The 17,923-nt window shown below is 41.2% G+C and overlaps 1 protein-coding gene across 4 annotated transcripts in view; it reads right to left on the reverse strand.

Annotated features, from left to right (window-relative positions):
• The window catches only part of mpped1 (metallophosphoesterase domain containing 1), a 110,552-nt gene that overhangs the window by 59,536 nt on the left and 33,093 nt on the right, over nt 1–17,923 (reverse strand). For all 4 annotated transcript variants that reach the window (XM_088072730.1, XM_088072731.1, XM_088072733.1 and 1 more), the window contains exon 4: nt 11,310–11,535. In XM_088072730.1, coding sequence (XP_087928856.1) covers nt 11,310–11,535 — 226 coding nt within the window. The remainder of the gene's footprint in view (nt 1–11,309; nt 11,536–17,923) is intronic.

Below are 17,923 nucleotides of genomic sequence, written 5' to 3' on the forward strand. Positions count from 1 at the left end.
AAAGTGTCTTTATTTGATGAAGGTGACACCTTGGTGGCCTTAGCTATGAATGATGGGCAATCTGTTGATCCTTTCTGACAAAACCCCACTAAAAATATGTTATAAACATACATGTCCTCGGCCAGCCAGCATTTGTATCATGTTTCAGTTTCATACAATTGGTTTAATCTTTAATAAATCATTTTTAGCCTCAAAGTTAAAGTCAAAGCATATAGTAGAGTGGGAGAATATGAGGAGGCTGCGTTCACACAGACTGAGCCTTGTTGTTCAGTTAAATGAGCCTAGTCCAGCAAGATGCAACGAGGCAACATGGAAGGTGATGCGTTGTGGCAATAAAGACAAGAGCACATTCCTGTAGATGATTTTGTAACGTAACACCTGTATTTCAAGCTTGCTATCATTCCAAAGCTGTCAAATACCATCACTTTGTCAGTGATTTTGGTGTCAGACACCAGCACCAAGAGCCACCCTTAACAGCGGTATGATACGCCGCCAGGTAGCATCAGTTTGTCATGTGGTCGGATGAAACCGTCCATAGTGTTATGCCATTAGTCAGCCCAGATGGAACCAGCAGATGCATGTGGATAACTAGCACATATCATGTAGACGTTAAAGTCTATTGATAAATTGGCGATTTGTGACGACTTGCTGGTCGGAGACGAAGGTGCTGGTATTTCTACTCCTTACCTCATAATCATCACAACAAAAGATAAAATACTAGCCACTCCTAACTTTTCAGTGTTATAAACCACTGTGTTTGTTTCTGGCATCTGATGAGTCTTCAAACATGTTTTTCTCAAACTTCAGAAACTCAGACTTTCTGGATTTCATGACACACTGCAACTGTTACCTGTTTTCAATCTGAATGCCCAAAGCCCAAGACCCCCAGGGGCCCAATACCCATTTTCAATCCATATCAGCTTTATACAGTTTAATAATTTGTCAGAAATTTGCACCCTTAAAGTCAACACACTCACTCACACCTCTTCAAATCTCACAGTCAGCAGCCCAATGCTTCAAACTATGATGCTTTAGGCACCCCTCCAACACCAGTTTCAGGGATGGTTCACGGATGGTGCATCAGCTTCCAGTTGCTAAGGTCTAATTTTTTTCTATTATGGAATGTAAGGCTGCTACCAACATTTTTTCTCATAATTAATACATCTGATTAAGATTTTCTATGAAAATTGGTTGACTGTCAGAAAACAGTAAAAAAAAAAAACGCCAATCATAAATTTCAAATCCCAAAGTTACTTACTTGACTTGATTACCAAAATTGTTGCTGGTTAATTTTCTGTTGATTGGATGATCAGTTGTAGAAAGTCAGGGAAAATAACTGCCATGTACAGGGGAGAACAACAGCAAAAAAATGTACATCTCTCTTTGAATGACAATACACTTTTCAGCATCTTCGAGAAGAACAAGTATGCCAGGTGTGAAGATTTTCTTCTACTGTTTATACAGGACGGGACCTTGTTTAGTAAAATGTACTACAATGGCTTCAGTTCCAAAGTGATATATACTGTATATTAAAAGAATAATTCAGTAATAAAGAGAAGAAGATTCCTATCAGACATGAGTTTGTTCTTAATTGGCTGCTGATTAAGAAATTGCACAGAGCGAGACGCTCATACTCATGGCTGTGTTTGTGCTCGTGGAGGAGCAGATCCATGAATGTGCAAAGCTGCGTGTCCCGGCCATGCAGCTCATTATTATAATGACTCAGATGTAATCTGCCGAGGTTGCCAGATTGGTTTCTGCTGCCGAGAATCTTAGTTGCTAAATTATGAGTAGAGAGTAGTTCTGAGATCCTGAGCATCCAAGATCTGTGATACCAGCTGGTGAAACTATTATGTACTTTCTGTGTGATTTTTTAATTTCAAAAGTTGCTTTTTTAGAGCACTATGCTGTCCAGTAATAAGAAGACCGAGATCAATTTTAATGAAAAAATAGTAGACAGATAATACCTTTTTAATTCTGTACTTATAAACTGGTACGAAACTGCTGGAGTGCTTTCATCTATATTGTTTATTTGCCAAAAAATCTCTATCTGATATTATTATTTAAAGTCTTCCCGGACTGTGTCCTAGAATTTCACAAGTGAACAAAACTGCAGTCGATGATGTTTCCACACCTTTTGCACAAAAAAAGTAATGGGTAACACACAGGGAACAACTGGGAATCTCTCACCCCTCTGGCATCATTATTTGTTCTTATTAAGGAAAATAAGTCTTAAAGGCCCACTGAGAGAGTAAATGTAAGACATTTTTTTTTAGAGAAGGAAGTTTATATCCCATAAAAATGGTCGCCTAAATATAGCCACAGAACATTTTTCATGTGTCACGTTGCTCCTGTTGTTTATTGTTATTTCTGGAAAGGATTCCAACTTGCTGGATTGTATTTGTTTAGCAAATAAATCAAAGCTTCTGCAGATCCGTACACTTAATTAATTTTGTTTTTTTCTGAACTAGGTATATATAATGGCGCTTTTACTTATTTCACTAACCCTAGGGAAATTTTGCATCAGACTTGCTTGGGTGTTTTAGTTTCAATTTTTTTTGCATGTACAGGTCAAAAATGTTACAATGCATAGTGATTTCAGTGAAAACCACACCACAGCTTCAGTGTGCCTATGAAACACACTCAAAATCCTCAAGTAAATATATTATATTCATGCGGGAGAAGTCGAAGGGGAAATTAATGCACTTGAGCTCTAACTGTTTTCATGGTAGATTCAGGTTAGTGTTCATTGCATGGAAATATTTCCACTTATAAACCAAAATTCATGTCACGCAATTTTTATAATTACAACAGTTTAAGGTATTAGGTTTACCCGGTATTCTTTGAAGGCTATTTCTCCCAGCAAGAAAGTAATCAGTCATCACTCTAATTTTAGAGTTCTAATTTAAGAGCTACGTTTTGTTACTATTTTATAATTTGTTACTATTTTTAAAATACTACCTAAACAGGCTCTTACCTTTGGTCATACACTCTTCCTACGTATACCTGCGAAAAGTAATGCACCATAATTTGTATATAACCCATAAAATCACAAGCCACTAATTTGTGTGTAACACACTAAATTGGGAAGGCTGTGATCATGTGACCAATGTGCTGACAGGAGTAAATAAGAAAGTAATATACAGACTTAAAGTCAATGTAAGGTGGCAGGTTGAGCTGGTGGATGGGTCAAACAGAGCAGGACTTTCACAAAGGAGACTGGTGTCCGTGTCCCATGTGAAACCAAGTGAACTTTTAGTTATTTTAGAATACATCATCACAATGTTTATTACTGGAAAGCTTATTTACGTAACTTTGTTTTTTTTAGAAATTATACAAACCACTGTATGAGGACACATTGAGTCTAGGTTATAAATGGTGGTTATAAAAATGGCAACAACGTGGGCAGGTGGTCGTAAGTTACAGAAAATTTGGCTTATTTCTTCAAGTTCCATGAATACCATTATTGCTCCCGGCAGATGCTACCACAGACTCATGACGTAGTGTTTAATTAAATTCGTGATTTCCATCTATGAATTTTAGAACATTTATGGCAATTTTTCCTGATTGGTTGGAAATTTTACTTTAGAATTATGGTATATATCCACATACCAGGAGGCAAAAAGGGAAAGTTAATACCAATACTTAAACAGTGGTGTATAATAAATACTATACTACTTTAAACTTTACTCTGTGGCTCAGAGGAAGAGCGGATCATCCTCTAATTGGAAGGTCAGCAGTTCAACCCCTGGCTCAGGGCAACTTGTCAAAGTATCCTTTGGCAAAATACTGAACCTCAAATTGCTCCCGATGCTGCGTCATCGGAGTGAGAGTTCGTGTAAATGATTACTAAGTAGCAGGGGGCACCTTGTACAGTAACCTTGGCCAGTGTGTGAATGAATGGTTAAATATGACAATGTAGCATGAAGCGCTTTGAGTGGTCAATAATCGCTATACAAGTTTACCATTTACATTTATGGCTGAAATTAGTTCATCATTGAATTAAAAGTGAGCAATTAGCAACTTAACAAGACATGGCCCAAAAATAAGTAAGAAATTAGTAAAAGGTTACAAGAAAATTACCTGAAAAAAAGAAACTGTGCTGTGGTTCAAACAATTAAACAGACAGTAAAAAGTATTTAGAACAGTAATGTGTTGAGCTCTTAAAAGTGTGACATGTGACCTCACATTAATGATTAATGACATTAATGACCTGTTTGTCTTTCTCAATAATGTGCAGCGATTTTTTGTGTCAATACACTAAAAATGTTCTTAATCAGTAATTTCTTATTGGCATCAGAGAACACAAATGTACCCATAAAAAGCATGAAAGCAACATGACCTGCTGTGAGTTTGATTTCCCCAACGTATGTCCTGATGATGCAGATTGCATCATCAAAACTGTCCAATCAATATGCAGCCATGTCACTGACTGCACCTAATGCAGACTTTTTTTTCCCTTATTTTGCTTTGTGTGTGCAGTAGGTTCTCTGCAGTGTCTGTGTGTGTGTTCGGTGCACATGGGACTGCTGTGGTTAATACCCACACATCCTAAAATCCTACTTCACTGAGTGAAACATGCACATGAGTTTTGCCTCCCTGTCCCTTTAGCTCTCAGACAGAGGGTGGCTGTGTGATATGTCCGTGACAAATGACTTGTAAACCCACATTAGCGTCAGGAGCGGATCAGCGCCCCCCATGCCATCCCGCTCTGCTGATGCATACAGTGACAAATTTGAAAATTTTGAGGGAATGGAGAAATGTAATTTGATGTTGGGATGGTGAGGCGATAGGATAGGGATATGCAGTTTATAGACAAATATATATATACGTGTGTGTGTCTATGTGTGTGTGTGTGTGTGTGTGTGTGTGTGTGTGTGTGTGTGTGTGTGAGCAATTGAGGCGTGGGATGGACTGGAAGGACCCACTGAGAAGCACACAGCATCAAACTACCTCTGTGGTGGAGAGATGGAAAAAAGGAGGGGATGAAGTAGGAGTAAGGGATGGCAGAGGGAAAGAGTAAACGGCCTGTGAAGCCAGATGGATAGAGGGATGGAGGAGGAAAAAGAGACGGGAAGTGAGGAAGACAATGGCAGACAACGGGATGGAGTGAGAGGAGGTGACAGACAAAGATGAAGAAACACAGAGCCAATCAGAAGACAGGAAATGGGAAAGGAGAGGATGGATGGATGGATGGATAGATGGATGGATGGACGGATGGAAGGATGGATGGAAAAAGACAGGATGGATGGATGTCGGGCTGCAAAAACGAACTGATAAAATCGATAATAATTGATCATTAAATGTGTTCGCAATGAATAAAACAATTGATTTGTTGCGTTGTGCAATTATCTCATCACTCGCTGTGTCACGAGACTGTTTACATCACATGCAGATGGAAGAAGCTGGTGTTTTGAAGAGACATGGCGAAGGCAGAGACGTTTCGTATGAAAACTTCAAAAGTTTGGGAGCACTTCACGTTACGCAAAACAAGGAAGTGTGTTAGCTGCAAAATATGCAAAAGAATGGCACGCGAGCATGATGGTTATGATGCAGCATCTAAAATGAAAGTGAGGAGGAGGGGAGCTCAAGAAGTCTTTACAAAAAAACATGTATGTTCAGTTTTAAAGTAAGGAAACGTAATGGTATGTAAAACTCATGCCATTTACTTTTTAAATTGTTTCTGATTGATTTTGTACTTATTTATTATTTAATATTATTTTGACAGCTCAGGGATGTTTATGCACTGCAGTTTTTGCACTGTTGTCAATGATAATCTGTTTTTGAACAACGTGATGGGAGAAAATTGAAAAAAATAATCAACCGCTTGATCGATTATCAAAAATAATCGTTAGTTGCAGCCCTAGATAGATGGATGGATGGAAAAAGACAGGATGGATGGATGGAAAAAACAGGATGGATGATGGATGGGTGGAAAAAGACAGGATGGATGGATGGTTGGATGAAAAAGAGGATGGGAGGATGGATGGGAATAGATGGGAGACAGGATGGATGGATGGATGGATGGATGGATGGATGGAAAAAGACAGGATGGATGGATGGATGAAAAAGATAGGATGGAAGGATGGATGGGAATAGATAGAAGACAGGATGGATGGATGGATAGAAAAAGACAGGATGGATGGATGGATGGATGGAAATAGACTGGATGGATGGATGAATGGTAAAGGATAGGGTTGATGGATGCATTTATGGAAAAGTACAGGATGGATGGATGGATGAATGGATGGATGGAACGCAGAATTCTGTCAAGGCAAAATACAAATCTTGTCAAGGAATGTCAAGGAAAGCAAACAATAATTTGTGTGTACGCCACACACAAATTATTCACCACATTCAGATTCACACCAAAATGAAATAGGTTCTTCCATAGTCCATGCTACACCCATCCTCCAAGTTTTATGAAAACCAGGCCATTACTTTGGTTCTGTTATCCTGCTAACAAACAAACAAACAGAACCAAAGACATAAGCTCCTTGGCAAAGGCACTTAGCACTAAATGAAAGTTACAGCTGAAGCTGATTTGAATGTTTTCAGCAGTAAGTATTTCAGCATATTATTGGACAAATTACACTGACCTGAGGATGGCACTAAAAAGTCAGAGGATCATTAAAGTCACAATTCATCCTGAAGGGGAACATGGATGTCCTTACCAAAATTCATGCTGATTTATTCAATAACTGTTAAAATAAGTCACTCAAAGCCACTTGCGTGTTTTTATCCATTTGCTGGTGTTAGGGTGCTGTAAAAACAATTCAGGACAGCTAACCTTGAAGTCAAAAATGCCATGGTAGAGTCTTTACAGTGCACAATTTTCGGTGTACAGAGTATTACTGGATGCACTTCCTGTTAGCTCCAGCCTCACAGACAGACGAGTGATAAGCGCTCACATAATGAGGTGGTCAGATAGTCAGACACCTCCGGGTGCTGGAGGTGATGCTGTTAGTGATTGTGGCAAGAGGGGGTGTAGTAATTCACGGGCCATGAAGCAGCACCAGCCTGGCATCACCATGGCGACGGAGGGACTGGAACAGGCACTGTCCCACTAGTCCTGCCAGAGAGTGGAGGAGGTGTGTGTCATCCATGTAGAGCCCATCAGTGATCAGGAGGGGCAAAGAGTACACGAGGAAGAGGGAGAGGGAGTTCAGGGAGCAGAGGACTAGGAGGGGAGGACAGGAGGAAGGGGGTCGAAAGAGGGGATCAGTTAACCCTTTGAAACCTGAATAAATTGACTTGATTCCTTTTGAAAACATGGAAAGAGGGCAATGAGCAACAAAAGAAATGAGCCAAAATTAGAGAGATTTAGTAGAAAATTAACAAGTAGTAAGTAATAAAAAGAAAAGAAAAAAGAAAAAAAATCAAAAAGGCAAACAAGACTTGGAAAAAGCACTTTAAAAATGATAATAATTCTGCAACATAATTTAAATTATGTAATTTTATTAATTACATAGATTTTGCCCAGCTTTTTTGATTTATTATCCCTAACTTTTGTTAAAGTAATTTTCTAAACTATTTTCACTTCTTGCAATAATTGATTATTATCATTATAAATATTGTATATAATATATAGTAATTATGTTAATTATGAACATCTCTCATTTTTAGAGAATTTTTATTTAACCCTTGACATTTTTCCCTAGCTTTTTAAAAAGGATTTTCTAAATCTACCAATTTCTTGCTGTGTGTAATTATGACAATTATAAATATAGTTTATAATATATAGCAATTATGATGACTATGAATACAGTCTTTTTCCCTAGCTTTATCTCTTTTACTAATGACATTTTACCCTAGAATTTTTTCCCGAACTTTTTTTTATTGTATAAATCTACAATTTTTTGTCAATTTGTGGAACATTTCTTACCAAGTTGCTCATTACCTTTTCCCCCATGCTCTTGAAAGAAATCGTACCAATTTGCTAAGCGTTCAAAGGTTCAAATACTTGTAAAAGGCGCCTAAAATGAGCACAAGAAAAGTGATGTCTCCCTGAGTTTCAAAAGGTTAAGGATGCCATAAGAAGAGAGGGTTAGACTGAGATAGATAAAGGGAAAAAGTATGAATGGCAGGAAGCAGAGATGGAGAGATGGAGGAGGTAAGGAAGGAGAGAAGACGGGAGCAGACAGTGCAGAGGGGGGGACACACGGAGCCTCCAGCTGGAGCCCCTCTGTGCTGCAGGAACACACCCTGAGGCTCACACACACACGCACACACGCACACTTGCACGCCAGCATGTCGTCCAAAGCAAGTGAGAGCACAAACCGACAGCACACATTCAGACAGAGATATTCTACACACACACACACACACACACACACACACAAACACACACACACACTCGTCACCTCATGTGCCCATTACAGCAGCCAGGGCCAGCCGGTGCATCTGAATAAAATCATCTCCTAAATCTCCATCCCACCCTCCCTCTGTCTGTCTGTCTCCTTCTCTCCCTCTGTCACCACCTCTTCCTTCTTTCCTCCATCTCTCCTTTGTCTCCTATCCCTCTGACTTTGTCCCCACCCTCTCTCCTTCTTTCCCTCCTCCTTTTGTATCTCCATCTTCCTCTCGGTCCACCTCAGGCAGCGCTCTGCAGTGGCTGGAGCAATAAACTCAGGGGACCCTGCTATCACAGCAAACCAATTACCCAGCACTGGGGGCACACACACACACACTCTTAGACATCGCCCTCGGGAGACTGTCACCAAAATACACACACAACAAACACACACACACACACACACACACACAAAGAAGATCATGGACCACCACCTAACTATTTACAGTGCACACTACACACACAAACACACACACACACACACACACACACACACACACACACACACGCAGTGTTCATAAGGACTTTTGATAGAAAAACAGAAAGCAATGTAAGTCGAAGTTAAATGAGAAAGCAAATACATGATTAATTTCAATGATTCAAAGACACACAGATAAAGCTGAACATAGACCGGTGGGAGAGCGTTGTCACAAAATTTTAACTTGGGCATTAAGTCATGGCCAAATTAACCTGTGATGGGGCTTAGGGCAAACATGCTCAAGCCCAAGCCTATCTGACATGGACTGACACAAAGTGGAAAAGTGTGCTGTGGTCTGATCAGTCCACATTTCAAATTGTTTTTGGAGATCACGCTGTGATCGGACGTTGTGTCCTCTGGGCTAAAGAGGAAAACGACCCTCCAGATTGTTACCAGCTCAAAGTTAATGCCCAGCAGCTGTGATGATATAGGGGAGCCCATGGCATCATGGGACGCAAATATGTGAGGGTACTAAGAACACTAAAAGGTACAGGTTTTGGAGCAACATATGCTGCCATCCAGTCTTTTTCAGGGACGTCCCTGCTTATTCCAGCAAGACAATAAAACACATTCTGTATATGTTCCAACTGACTGAACTGCTACAGTGTAGAACTGTCTCCTATTTCAGTTTGTTGCGCATTATCAAGCTCTAAATATGACAATTAGAGAACCCGGACTGCTGAGCAACTAAAATCGTACATCAATCATGGCTTGGCTCACCTGCACGCCTGTGAAGGCAGCATAAGTGCTGAAAGGTATATACAGGTTTTGGTGCGACGTATGCTGCCATCCAGACAACATCTTTTTCAGGGACATCCCTGCTTATTCCAGCAAGACAATGAAACACATTCTGTACATTTTCAAACAGTGTGGCTTCGTAGTAAAAGAGTGCAGCTACTAGACCGACCTGTCTGCAGTCCGAACTTGCCTCCCACTGAACATTTCAGGCACATTATGAAGCACAAAATACGACAATGAAGACCCCAGACTGCTGAGCAACTAAAATCTTAAATCAAGCATGGCATGGGTCACTTGCATGTTTGAAAAGGCACCATGAGTGCTGAAAAGTACATACAGGTTTTGGAGCAACATATGCTTCCATCCAGACAATGTCTTTTTCAGGGGCATCCCTGCTTATTCCAGCAAGACACTGAGACACATTCTGCATGTGTGGCTTCGTAGTAAAAGAGTGCAGCTACTAGACTGGCCTGCCTGCAGTCCAGACATGTCTCCCGATGAACATGTGTGGAGCATTATGACGAACAAAATACAACAATGGGACCTGGACTGTTTAGCAACTAAAGTAATATATTAAGCAAGAGTGGCATGTAAGCATCAAATTTAGAGCAAATGTATAATCACAAAAAATACTTTACAGTGGGTTTAATTTTCTATGTAACAGATGAGGCATCGAGATTTAACTTATTGCTCAGGGTTGAAGCTTATCTATCTTTATGGCATTTCTGGTGTGTTCCATGTGAGCATCATATGATGCAGTGCTACAAGACATAATGAGTATGTGCTGACTTTTAAAGGCTTTTTTTGGAGTGGGTTGTTTTCACCTTCACCTTTTTGGGGTAACGAAGTAAAGTAACGCATTACTCTAAAAATATCGGTAACTACACTACTTTACTAGACTACAGGAACGCGCTTTCCTGCGTTACCTAGGCCGTGTTTGCCTGTGCTGTGTCTGTCTGTTTAAGTGGCGCAGGAATTATGTGCATGCTGCGGCTGCTGTCTGTGTGCGTGCGCGACGCGTGCTACATAGAGAGGGGCGAGTGACGTTGCTGCCGGTACGAACAGGAGAGAGGGAAATGGAGACGGAGACTGAGACGGAGATGGAGACGGAGACTGGGGGGTTCGGCCAGTGGCGATATTCCCACTACTTTCAGTTTATAGCTTGAAAGGACAAAAATATTCGAGTGAAATGCACTCTATGCCCAGGCGACAGGCTCCTTTCAACTGCTGTCCTGTATCTACTTGGTAAATTAAGAAATGGGAAAGTAAAGTAATAAGTAGTGAAGTTACTTTTCAAATGCAGTAACTAGTAAAGTAATTTCATTACAATTTACAGAAGTAACTAGTAATAAGTAACTAATTACTTTTTTTGAGTAACTTCCCCAACACTGCTCGTATCCAAGCAACAGCAGCAAGCAAGCACACCAGACACAGAAATTTGGATCATCAGCAATGGCTACCAAAATGTTTCCTTGATGCTCATAGAAGAAAACTAAACTTAAGAGCAGCAATTCTGTAATTACAAGATCCCTCTGTAATGGGGGCCTTTCTCGGGGCCACTAAAGTGCAATACTGAAACATAAGGTCCAAATATTGAGCAAAATTGATCATATCTGTGTATATCTTTACAGACACTGGTGACAATAAATACCACATGAAAGTGAAACCTCAAATACTTTTTTCAGTAACTGCAGTACAAGGCATTGGCTCTTGTGTGGTTCAGTGGAGAGGATTACTCACCAGGGGGAGCCGTAGATCCTGAAGCCTCGCACGGTGACCTCGGAGTCCTGCAGATAGATGCAGTTGGTGAGCAGCGACTGGACATTCTCATAATTCTCCGGCTTCAACTTGGAGGCAGAAGGAAAGTAGTAGAAGTCCTGCTTGATCAGGTCAGCCATAAACTCCTGGTCAAAGGTCAACTCGTGGTTTCCGGCAATTACTATTTTGATGTCGTAGGGCAGGGTACCTGTTTGGGCAGGAGAGGTGGAGGTTTAGAGGGGTAAAAAAGGAAAGGGAAGAGAAAAAAGTGCGGAGGCTTGACTCTGTTGTGTTGTAATTGCTATTTATCTTTTAAACAACACCATGAACAGGAATGTAAGACACTGTAATTTTAGTAATTAAAGTAGGTATGGGTAATGGAGATGTGGTATATCATGCCAGTAGGTGGCCGTGTGACCCGCATTGTGAATATACTGAGCACTTGTATCTGACTCTCAAGCAGTAAACACCGCTCCTCTGAACTAGCTCGCCTGCTAGTTGTCTTTCATTCAAACAATACAACAGGAGACAAAATAATAAATTTAAGCTATGCTAATGTGTGTGCCTGCAGCATGGACTATACATAAAGATGGATGACGCGGTCCCACTTTCCCCAGCTATGCTGAAGTGAAGCTAAAACATAAGGGAACGACCGCTGCCATTTTGTGCTGGTGATGTCATTCAGAGCCGGAGTCTGCGCAGTAGCGATATCCGCGGTGGGGGAGTTCTTGCCAAAACACCTGTCCAACCAATCACGAGCAGCCCCACTGAATGAGGGATAAATAGAGGAGGAAATACAAAATGGAAGGAGACATTAGGACATAGGTAGGGGAGCTATAGGGGAAGGGATGAGAGGAGGGAAATCAAGGAAAGAGGGGTGGCAGGCAGAGTGGTGAGGGAAAATTGAAGATGATATGAAACCCATCCCAGACGGCTTGGCATTCACATGCGGCATGGCTCTCTCATTGTTTTCCCCTCCAGTTCTATGAAATCTGTACATCTGTCTTAGCTTCCCTCCATCAGTCAAGGTCTCAACCCAGTGCACTGCTGTCTGCTGTTTATAGAAGCATAGCCCAACGCATCCATCAGAGAATCTTTATCTGGAGGAATGATGGGGAGTGATCATCGTGAAGTTTACAACGCAGAATATTAAACATTTACCGGCAACCACTGCTGCATCTTTTTCCCCCCAGTTTCTCTCTCATCATCCTCCTCTAATCAAACACCCACTCCATCACATCACCCCCCATTCTCTCCTCTGTCTCAATGGCTTTAATTGGCTATTCAGAGCCTGGCGCAGCAGGGCGCGCGATCGATCTGCGCCCATCAAACCCAGCGGCGGCCGGCCCTTCACAAATCTACATGTTGTTTTCAAAGCTCTGCTGAGGAAACAGAGCGCCGACACTGACAAACATCTGGGGGTCTGCTTTGTCAGGTAGAGCGGCTGACGGCGAGTTCAATCACCATTTTCTTTCTTTTAAAAAAATACTGCTAGGACGGCGTGGCGTGCAGCTGAGCACATCGGTTTGTGTGTCAGCATGTGCGTTTGCGAGTGACTTTCCCTCGTGTGTGAGAGTTTGCATGCATCTGTGCATGAACGTGTCATGTTAGTGAAAAGGAGTAATTAAACTGAGCTTTAGAAGAGGCTGACAGCCCGGCGACGGCCCTGTCATAACAGCCAATCACAGCCCGGTGACAGAAAGAGGGAAAGAGTGGGGGGGATAAAGGGAGGGAGAGGAAGGAGAGAGCGACAGAAATACTTTAGGAAGCCCAAAAATCCTTGAGTGTGAAGGAGGAATAATAACAAGATGAAAGCAGCTGTCAGAGACTGCCCGTCTCTGCAGTTTGGGGCCGGGGACGCCCCCTCTCCCCCAACACGGCTCCCATTTGTTTGGCAGAAGGGCTTGTGTTTGGTTGTCAAGCAGACACCAAAAAAGCCCCGTAAATGAGGGGCTGCACCTCCACAAAAAGGCACACGGACACACACACTCACGCCACCGCACAATCGAAAGATGTTTTTCGAATGCTTTTCTTCAGACTTTGACATCCGAAGGAACGTTCCCGGGTAAACCATGGATGAAGGAATATTCACTCCAAAATAAAAATTTGATCATCATATTCAGTTAAATCCCTGTTAAAGCTCGCAGGAAGGCTTGTAAATCTGTCTTGCACAAAATACTGAAGGTAATGTCCGTTTAACAAAAATGCATAAAACTCATACTGTACACTTGAAAAAAAAGTATTTTATGGTGGCAGGAAAAACCCTTCAACCTCTCAGAAAATTTGGGCTCCAAATTTGGGACCAACTGTAACTAAAACTGTTATCTTGGTTTTGTTATATAGTCTCTCACATTCATATAAATGACAGAAAATGGGGAACCACATGGGTGGGGGTCTTGTTTTTCTTTTCCAACTCTCATAATTTCTGATCCATTCTTGAGTTTATACACAAATGTTAGTACCTCCGAATGTCCCTTAGTTATTAGTACACCATCTCTGTGTATATATTTATAGGAATAATTTACATTTTCTTTTTAGAATAATCTTTTCAAATGCATGAGTGGAAACCTGACATATTTTTGGAGCTTCAATTGCACTGTAATTTGAGCATTAATAAAAACAAAATTTGAAGGAAAACAAAAGCATGAAATTCCTCCATATTGTCTGAAAGCCTAATGCAGCATCATCACTGAGTTTCTACAATATGGGTTCTGAAGTCCAGTATTTTACCTCTATATTTTTTTCACAAAGAATGAGGAATGTAATAGGGAAGTAGACATGACATATTAGGACTTAAACTTAAAAAACTTAAACTGCACAGCACAGAGTACCTGGAAAGATTTCAACAATGTTCAACTTTGCACCTCCAAACACACAGGAGTGATGATTTCAGCAATTCAAGACCTCATGTTGTGTCAATCCATAGAAATTTGCATTTGAGATATCCACTAAGAAACTCAGAGGCTGCAACTGATTAAAAATGTACAAAACATAAATTTAGATGAACTTTTTTTTCAATGGCAAACTAGTATTTCAGACTAACAAACATTTCTCCATGCTTTTTATGTCAGATTTCTGCAGCTACTTTAACGTAAAAGCTTTTCACCTGTTGGAAATCTAACAAAACTCAAAGCAGAAAGCAAGGATGTACTGGGAGGCTTTTACAGTGAAGCTGCTGCAGGGACAAGATGCAGAAACATGTTTTGTGTTATCGGACTCACAGCATTATTAATGTTGTTGGTGGCTAAGAACACAACATAAGTGGATAAACTGCATTTTCTTCAAAGATTATCACCTTATGTACTATTTGGAGTCGTGTTTGTGTCCACCTGTGGCATTTAAGTCCAATATTCACTCTCTTTTTAGATCTGCATTGAACAACACAACAAAACTTTGGGTACAGAAGAGAACTACATCCACTGCAAAATTAGCCAGCTGGCTGTAACTAATGCTGCCTTCATCTGCTCCTCAGGAATATCGTATTTATCATATTTATGAGTTACGGGCTCATGAATGGCCCTCCCAAATTGTAATTTTGATTGGGTAATTGAGAGAATTCAATGATACCTGAGTTGAGATTTTTGCATGACGTTTCAAGGCAACAGAAATGGTGGAAAACATGGAAACAGTGTCAACAATCGAGTGGGCCTACAGTTTAGTGAAAGCAGCAAAGCAAAACTGTAGGGGTCATTTGTTCTGAAAGTTTTGAACTTTAAATTGCCACTGTAGCGCCACCATTAGGATTCTTGGCCCCCAATTTGAACTGAAAAAGATTAGCATGGGACTGGACATATGTGCCAAGTTTGGTTTATTTTCATGAGAAGTAAGATTTCCTCCAAAGAAGGAGAATGAGACTATTGGCAAATACAAGAAGGAACTGCAGCAGAGGTACCCGGCCCCTAAAAAGTCTAGAAGTAATGAACATGAAATAAATTAACTTGCATTTATTACAGCCATCTCAGGCTGCTCGTTTCCAGCATGTAGCCTACAAATCTTGTTTAATTACATCTCAAACCGCCGCACAAAGTGCTGCAAATGTATCAGACAAGTATTTTCTCTGCAGCCTTAATGATGACTGTGATAGTTTCTGGGGAAAAAAAACTCACCAGGAAAGGAGCCAAGTAGCTGCATGGGAGCGCAGCATCTACCTGGAGACTTGTTTAGCTTGTTGTTTCAGTTTTTGAAGACTGGAGCAGTCTGAGTGATAGATGAAAACTAGACTGACCTGAGGCCACGTGCTTAACAAAAACATAACATGAAAAATAAATGAAGCGAGGTCAAGAAGGAGCCTTCAAAATATGTCTTTTCTACAGCATGTCAGGTCAGGGATATTTTCTCAGGGATGTCACACTGTCTGACACCAGCAAGGTGACAATCAGAGACAGACTTCGGATGAGATCATCAGCTAAATGCCAAAAATGCAAAAATAAGTAAAGGTAGCGAATATACTCTGTGTGTGTGTGTGTGTGTGTGTGTGTGTGTGTGTGTGTGTGTGTGTGTGTGTGTGTGTATGTGTATGTGTGTGTGTGTGTGTGCCCGAGGAAGACAGACAGCGAGGCAACGCGGCGCTCATAAATTTTTCGACAAATAAACACTATCTGTGTCTCCTCAGAAATTCTGCAACGCGAGCAGTTTTTCACCCATGAAGTTTGACGGCCAACTGTAAACGGAGAGAAATAAATCACAGGCAGAAATATAAAACTCCACCAGCTGGACACAAATACCCCACCATCCTCCTACACACACGCACACACACACACACACACACACACACACAGAAGCGCTCTTACTTAGCAGAATTAAATTTCAATTTCATGGATGAATTTTTTGAAAGTTTCCCCCAGTAAAAAAAAACCAAACAAAAAGCTGCAAAAAGACAAGGTGTGAATACCAACAAGCTGAGTTGAATGTGACTAAAAGCAGCCTGTGTGTGTATATTGTAGGAATTCAACTGCTGTCAATATGAAAATAATAATACAAAAAAAAGAAAGACATTCGGCAGTACAGTCTGTTATTGTGCGTGCGCACAAAGAACAAATCAATCACAAAAAGAATTTCAGCATCAAATGAGAATGAATGTGTTGCCTTTGTGACAAAAGACAGAAGAAAAGGGAAGAGGATGTGGGTGGAAGTGTGTGAGGGAGTGGGGCATCTAAACATTTGGGCCGACACCCCCCACCCACCCACCCACCCCTACAACACGCGGGCCGCTCTTTGTTGCCCCGCCATCTTTTGTCTTTGAATGCAAAAGGCTGCTTTTAAGCAACAAATAGTTTTTAATTCGTCTGTGAGTGAATCGGCGGCGGCACGGGGAGGACGGCCACCTCTCGTGTTTTGCCGCATCAAAACAAATAACAAAAGAAGAAAAAAAAGTCAGCAAGTGAACGAGTGCAGAGATTTGGGGGAAACGCAGGACAGCGCAGGCTGAAAAGCGAGGCTGCGTTCAGGAGTGGAAACAGCTGGACTTCAGTGTTTCCTTCTGCCCCTTCATCCCTTTATTTCTCTTTTTCAATCCCTTCCCGCTCAGTGTCTTTGCTCTTTTGTCAAGTGCCTGCCCGCCTCCAGTCATCCCAGATCTGCTGTGTGTCTGTCTGTCACCACAAAAACCTCCGTCCTCCCACCAGCACCGCAAGGCAGCCTGTCTATGTGTGTGTGTGTGTGCGTGCGTGTGTGTGTGTGTGTGTGTGTGTGTGTGTGTACAAGTGCCCCATGCTGCCTGCAGGTATGTACATGATCCCTGAGGGTCTGTGCAGAAGCAGATTGTCTACACTATAAAATCTGACAAGTTGATCCAACATGTTCTCATCTCAAGTTGTCACATAATGCCGCTTTGGACTTCCATGTCTACATATTATGCTTTAGGTATACATCTGCATCTGCCCTTTAAGGTCTTTATGTCTCTACCATGATGTCAACACAAGCACACGGTGGTATTACGCTGCTTGTGGTTATGTTGATAGCACATGGCAACCAACGCTGGGACGTCAACAAACACACATAATAGAACGGATGGTTAGGATTAGGGAAAGGAGACACATGGTAAGGCCTGGAAAAAAACATCTTATTCATACAGGAAGCTAACACACTCCTGCATCAAAGTTCAGGGTTTGTTGGACCCATCCACAAGGCACCCATTGCGCTCTATATATAACGTTGTTAACGGCAGCATTTTCGACCTGTGTGTTTCATGTGCACACGAAAGCTGCCATCTGCCAGCATACATTAACTCTGAAACTGGTTCTGTCCGGCTGCGTTTTCACCTGACATTGTCCTGCAGCTCTCCATGCGAACACAAAAGGTGCCTCTTAGCATCCACTTTTATACCAAAAGCACTGACAAAGCCGGGCTATATTCTGAGTTTGGAAAGAGAATGGGCTACCTTCGGTTAACTTTGGAAACCCATTGCCTTGAAAAAGAAAAGTAAAAATAATCAATAATCTCTATATTTACACAATGCCTAACTGTTAAGTTTACTTAAAATGTTGCTATATTTACTTATTTTTGAGGTTGCTGAAACATAAAAATGACAATTGCAATCACCTCACTCTTTTTATGTTTCAACAAAAGTTAGTCTGACTTAATTTGATCTAAGAGAA

The sequence above is a fragment of the Plectropomus leopardus genome, chromosome 22 (assembly GCF_026936395.1).
Source record: "Plectropomus leopardus strain MGB_pleo_1.0 chromosome 22, ASM2693639v1, whole genome shotgun sequence".
Classification (NCBI taxonomy): Eukaryota; Metazoa; Chordata; class Actinopteri; order Perciformes; family Serranidae; genus Plectropomus; species Plectropomus leopardus.